At 38.3% G+C, this 7309-nt stretch overlaps 1 protein-coding gene across 1 annotated transcript; it reads left to right on the top strand.

Moving 5' to 3' along the window:
• The first annotated feature begins 282 nt into the window (after window positions 1–282).
• On the top strand, window positions 283–1809 carry LOC145670146 (uncharacterized). Its single transcript, XM_081738517.1, has one exon. The coding sequence runs from the start codon at window positions 283–285 to the stop codon at window positions 1807–1809; it is 1527 nt and encodes a 508-aa protein (XP_081594643.1).
• Window positions 1810–7309: the final 5500 nt, after the last annotated feature.

Here is a 7309-nt window from a genome sequence, read left to right as displayed (position 1 = left end):
AACCTCGCGCAGAACCGGAACAACCAGAATTAACAGTGCCAGTACAAAGCTTTGACAAAGCAACTCCACCCTCACAGTCTTTCGCACAACCTCTCTCTGTCGAAGGTCTTCGTTACATCACAATTGTGTTACAAAATGTTTTTCCTTTTCAGCGTGAGCACATACTTCGTGTTGCCATTTCATCAGCCAAATCTCTCTTTAACCTTAACTTTACTGCAACATATTCTGGACCTTTCGTTCACTTTCACATCGCACCTCTAGAAACAGCAGCCTAAAACCAATATGGCAGTACATATTATGGCTCTGCCTTTACTTTTCCTCAACATCAGATCTTTCCATCAGCATAAAGTACTTCTAGAGCCTCTTCTGTTAGAACAAATCGATCTCGTAGCCCTTAACGAAACAGCTTTAAAACCAGGCTCTTCAGCACGACTTTCTGGCTACCAACTTCAACGATGTGATTACCATGATATACACGCACGTGCTCAAGGAGGAGTGTTAATTGGTTTTTCTCTCAAACGTCGTTATCGCCAGTACAATCCTACTGTATTTGCACACCTTCCTGAACATCTCTTATTCTCCATATATTATCCTTCTCTTACAGTCAATGTAGCTACTATATATATACGCCCTGGTCATCCAATACCATTTACTTTCTTCGATTATATAGCCCATAATTTTAAAAATATAATCATCATGGCTGACATAAATATTCATAGCAGAAGCGCTAGAGAAAAACGTTTTACAAACTTTGTTCCCAATACATTACAACTTCACATTCATAATCTTCCTGCTCCCACTCGACCAGCTAGCCAAACAACCCCGGATGTAGTAATTACATCCCTCCCGCTTATGAACGACTGTGAGGTGAAGGTTCTTGACACGATCGGGAGCGATCACTGTCCCATCAAAATCACCATCAAAAAGATTCGTTTAGCTCTACAAAAACTAGAACCTCATATTATCCACCGATATGATAAAGCTGATTGGCCTCAATTTCGACACACCGTCAACACCCGTGTCTCCACTTTTCAACCACCAACTTCAGAAACTGAAATGTATAATGTTGTCAACCATATCACAGACACCGTACGTAGCGGTGCTCAACAAGCTATACATGTAGAGAAAATTTATCCGTCTAAGTCAAAATTGCCTCCACATTATCTCTCTCTAATACACAAATCACGACAACAGTTTCGAGAATATAAACGCACGGGCAACGAAGAATGTCTTCATCAACACAGAAAATGGCAACGCACTGTTACAAATTATCTCACAGCATACAAACGTCGCACTTGGATCAGTGCCTGTAATAAACTCAACGATGAAGCCTCACCAAGCCGTTATTGGAAAACCTTCCATAGACTAACGGGCAAAAGCACTAAAATATCGTATCCTCTTTTGGACAAAACTGTTCCTTTATTTACAGACCAAGATAAGGCTAATGCTTTTGCAACACAATTACAGTCAGTCTTTACGCCTGCAATATCACATAATCCTCGTCAACGCACAGACTTGTCTTCTATTCCAGCTTTACAACCATCACTCTCACACGTCATAGATAACGACCATCCTCTTACAGCACCTATTACTACCCATGAACTTCAACGTGCACTTCATAAGAAGCGAAATACTGCACCCGACATTGATCATATTTCGTACCGGCTAATTAAAGAAGCTCCTCTCTCTTTATTGTACTACTTGTTGCACTCTACTACTTTATCCTCCGTACAGGCTTTTACCCTGTGGATTGGAAAGTATCCAAAATCTGTATGTTTCTTAAGCCTCAAAAGCCTGCACACGCCGTGACGTCTTACCGACCAATACAACTGACATCAGTCTTCAGTAAGCTGTTTGAGAAAATTCTTGTCCAGCGACTCCATTTACATATCCAAGAGCATAACTTACTACCCATACACCAAGCAGGTTTTCGACCGGACTTTTCAATTAATGATCAGTTACTTCAACTCTCTACAATAATAACAAATCAATATAACAAGGCTTTTCCATCTTGCCTAGTCATAATGGATCTTGAAAAGGCTTTCGATAAAGTATGGCATTATGGCCTTATTCAAAAGTTACAAAAGCTTAACCTCCCGATCTGCTACTTACGCTTTATATATTCCTTTTTAACTAATCGTATAGGATATGTTTACATAGGATCTGCTATTTCACACCCTATAATTCCATATTGTGGCGTTCCACAGGGTTCCGCTCTCAGTCCGCTCTTATATATACTTTATGCTTCTGATATACCTAAACCAATGCAAAACGTGTTTTTATTTCAATATGCCGATGACACGGCCTTTCTAGCTCTCGGCAAGACTATGAATCAGATCAGCACGATATTGCTATCCACTCTCAACGACTTTATGCAGTGGTGCAAAACCTGGAAGCTTGCTGTCAATAGCGAGAAAACACAAGCATTGGTCTTCTTACCCCCGAAACGCCGCTCCAAGGTTCATCGCAATCCGCGAAACCTCAAAATCACACTTAATGACCGTAATCTTCAACCTACCTCAACGGCTACATATCTTGGGGTTGTATTCGACTCCAAACTAAATTGGAAGGCTCATCTTGAGAAAATATTCCAAAAGGCTACTATCCGGCTTAATCTTCTACGTCGCCTAACTGGAACTACATGGGGCCTAAACGCGCCATTGCTACTAAATACATATAAAATGTTCCTTCGGCCCATCTTAACTTTTGGACACATAGCTTGGTGCAACGCTCCCACAAAATTTTATGACCGATTGTCAATACTCGAACGTCAAGCCATTCGACTTGCGCATCGCATAAGACTGCCATATCCAAACTTTCTCACTTATGAGCATATCGATTTTCCTCAACTGTCTCAACATCTCGCAGATATCCGTTTGAAATACATACTCTCTCGTCTGACTGTCTCACATCCATTTTTTCTTGACACTTTACAGGCTGATGCTGAAACTGACGCCCCGTATATGTACTTGCACACACCATTAAATATCCTTCTTACGTTGTATCTCAATACTGAGCATCCTACCGCCGATGAGCGCGATATCTTTCAAATTTATCATATACCAGATCATCTTCCTCACTTGTTTCCATCTTTGCACTATGTATAATTTCATCACTAACACTGGGCTTTCCCACTGTCAACATCAGTCTCGAGCCGCCCCGAGACAGAAGAACTAATCTGCATTTGTCTTCTTAACACTGTGTCTGTGATTGTGGCGTGCATGCACTTCGTTTCATCTTTCATCTGCATTATATTTATTCATCAAAACACAACTCTATACACTCTTTTCTCTACATAGTCATTTAAAAAAAGTAGCACCCTTTATATATATGTATGTTTATTGTATATATGCATTTCTTTTTTCTGCACTTACATTTAATGTTTTCTACACGATTTCATGTTTAGATATGTATATATATTTTTTTCTCTTCAACGTTTTCATTTCTCAATTGCACATAGTCCATCAACAAATGCAATGAAACTAATGTGTAATAACACCTGTGCCAAAGAGAGGGCGTAACCCTCTAATGGCCAGGGTTAGGAATATTATCACAATGTCAACAAATGATGAATAAAGAATTCCCTAAATCCCTAACCCTTTACTATTACAAAAAAAAACGCAAGGACGTTAGCAACTTTGTTCCAGCAAAAAAAAAAAAAAAAATAGAGAGGCAAGAACTAGTAACTTGATATCTTGCTTCTGAAGGAGGGATAAGAAGATTAATAAATTTATTAGTTTTATTGTTGTGAGGGTCAGTTCGTTCCTTTTTCATTTCCAGAATATATTTCTTTTAAACCCGTAACAAATGAGATTCCGGCAAGTTGTATGTTTCCGAGTTTCGTCGTTTGTCAATTCGTGACTTTCGATCCAGAGGAAGTTTCGAATTTCTTGGTACCAATGATTTATGTAATTTTGAGTTTTCATACACCTCTCCAAGGATACATTCTTGCGGCCAAACTAGTCAAACAACTTTTATCATCTGATAAGTTATTGCAAGGTTGTACTTTGGAAAGAGGAAGAATGCGTGCAGAAAGGGATTGCTTTCTAGACACACACATTAAGTTTAATTTCTACTTTAATTCTAGCTCTTTTGCCAGATATATGGTCTTGATTGTACAAATAGGGTAATTTGCTCTTTTCGTACGATATAACTATACTCGCCACCAAGGTCGGTCGACCCTACTGTTCCGCGCTTTTACAGGTCCCTTCATAACTAGCTGTTTCTGCGTAGCCACTTTCTCCATCTGTAGTGTGACGTCACCGCGGTGAAGCAGGGACAAATATCGTAGGCTAAGCCAATGTTCCTCCATATCTATTTGCAAAGGAAAACAAATTTTAAAATGCGATAAAAATAGACTACAAACAGATACAACACGTACTTACTTTAGGATTGTGCAGCACTTGAAGAATAGCTTTGCATCCACTACCTTAAAAGCATCCTTCTTCCGAAGTTCCCGTGCTTTTCTATTCAAAAACGGAATTCTGAAGAATGTCCTAGCCTTGTCGAATAGTTTCAACATAGAAGCGTCTTACTTAGGACATCAAATGGTCGGCCAATCACGTTCTTTTGTTTTGGACTTTTTTTTGTAAAATTTTCAAAATACATCTTATTTTTTGTTGCTTCCATCCACCGGGAAGAAGGTGAAATGAGACCACAACATAGCCTCACATTGTCACCATTTAACTTGGAAAGAATTGCAACTATGTTTAATCCTAAGACTTCAACCTTCGATATGATTTCGAAGTTTAAGTTTTTACTCATAGTCTTACCGAAATCTTCATACATTGACTGTTTCCACGCATCTATCAAGCCTCGAATCATTGCCACCTGGATATTTCTATGTCATTCCAAAATTAAGTAAACCTATTCGTCATAGGACACGCGCCCATTAACATTCATTTCATCAAATATAAGCACTGAAAGTTTCTTCACATTCTTTAAGCAGCGCCCTTGCTCCGTCAAAATTTTCAAAAATGGTGTAAGAATACCACGAGAAAATGGTTATTTTTGCATGCAATGTCGAAGTGTTGCACATTGGGTACGCGGATTAGAACATGTAACCGCAGATGATTGTATAATTTATCACGGTTGCGCGTTGTGTTAATGCATGAATAATACCTTCATCAGTCCATCTTAGTTTTTTCTTGCCATTTATTAGCATATTTACTTGGCCCTGTATAAAACTTTTTTTGTAATATATCCACCACCGGTTATTAACCACTCTATTGAAACGATCACAATATTAATTTTAGAACCGGTCTTTGAAATTAATTCTTTATTATATTTGCTTTCCAATTCTTTTAACTTCGTTTGTAAATATAGACTATTATTTTGGCTTTGTACATACTGACAGAGTTTAGTTTCTCGTTGGGTCGCGGTGGCTCAATGGTAGAGCGTTCACTTCTGGTGCATGCGTCCTTGGTTCGATCCCTGCGCGCCAAGTGAACTTTGTGGTGGACACACACCGTGTGCGTGGGTTTTCTCGGGGTTCTCCTGTTTCCTCCCGCTTTCTTTATTCCACTATTTCATTCATTTCTCATCATCATCGTATCCTTAAGACCAGCCGGCATAACCATGCGACGTAAAACTTAAAAATTTAATTTTAGTTTCTCATTCTCTTCATGCAAAAAGGAAAGCTATTCCTTTAGTTCATACCCCTCACTCTCCACAGAACAAACGGAACATAAATAGTTATTTTTTGTTCCGGTCATAATAGTTATTTCATCTGACTGTACCCAAACGCCTGATTTGATTTTACTCTAAACACCTAGCTTTCGTACACTTATTTCTTTCATTATGTACAGGAACACGATTCCATATGACACTGATAAGTTCAGTGAAGGCACAACATCGGTTTAAACTTATTCTTGAGTGGAATATTTAGAAACTCACGTTTTAAATCACGTTTATAAGCTTCGAGAATAAAATGATCGGAATAGAGGCTGGCGTTTTTAAGTATAAAGGTGTCTTTTCGACAGCATTTCTCTTGCCAAACTTTCCACAGAGGATCCGAGGGAAATACCTGATAAATAACTTCGGAACCCTTAATATTTCTACTATGATTGCAAGTACTTATCGTACAATTCGACATGCTTATAAGCTAACACAAACACTACAGTAATTTTTTTCTCAATACAGGAAAACAAGAATCATTCGCTTTTCTGCAAAAATCAAACTAACAAGCATGGGTGAATGAGAAGGACCTTGGGCGAAAGCTGTTTCTGCTCCCGCGGTGACGTCACGATTTTACTACATCTTCGGTTTTCAAAGAAGGGTAGTTATAACGCGACCTTAAAAGAGGAAAGGAACAGTAGGGTCGACGGACCTTGCTTTTGGGCCTGCTAAAAAGGGTACTTTTGTTTCTGCTCTAATTTGTAACTCACCATCAGAGTTCAGAAATTAGGAAACTGAACTAAAATAACTAGTTATTTACTTTCCTTATGTCGCATGCACTCACGCATCATTAACTACAGCTTGAAAACCAACGTTTAACACAGCACACCTCTCATTAAGGAAATGTATTTTGCAAAACCCACTTCTTTAACGTTTCCAGAGTTTAATACTGAGGGTGAACAGAAATTGTGAATAAATGCAAAAAAAAAAAAGTTTATTTTTTTAACTAAGCCTTTACAAAAAAAAATCTATCACCTTGGCCACCTCTCTAATTTAGCCACACGTTCATCTTGGCCTGGTTCATCCTGACATAAATCCTTGACCAGGTAATGGCTATTGTTTTGGAACCAAATGCGAGTATGAGGATTAAATCTGTCATATCTGTAGTTTGGTGTGGAGAAGAAAATAAATTGTGTACCAAAGGTCTGTGAACAACTCAAGTTATTAATGTAATCTTTGCCAAATATAATGGACTTATATCATAATAGAAGAAATACGAAAGGCTTTTTGAAACGAAGAAAAATAACGTATCATTGTGTAACTTTCGGAAAGAAACCTAATGTAAACACACTAAACGCGAACCATTCATTGCGTAGTGATCGTGGTTTAGTGGCCAAGGTGTTCGGTCAGTAATCTGAAAGTACTTGGGTCTGACCTCGAGCTCATAAATTCTTTTTTAGTTTAGGCTTTTTCCTGGCAATTGATCGGCGATGAAACACGTTTTATTATCTTCAGATATTTGAATACTTGAATATTTAAATACTTGAACTAATAAATCTTCAGGAATAATAATTACCTTGAAGAAGATTTAAAGTTAGGAGCTTATTATCGCTCAGATCATATAACTACAAGCAGGAACGTGACATTTCGCAAGAATATTGAAGTTATGTTTAGTGTTGCCCACGAGAATTTC

This window comes from Thermobia domestica, chromosome 14 (genome assembly GCF_964235325.1).
Source record: "Thermobia domestica chromosome 14, izTheDome1.hap1.1, whole genome shotgun sequence".
NCBI classification, from domain to species: domain Eukaryota; kingdom Metazoa; phylum Arthropoda; class Insecta; order Zygentoma; family Lepismatidae; genus Thermobia; species Thermobia domestica.
This window is presented reverse-complemented; position numbering and strand designations above follow the sequence as displayed.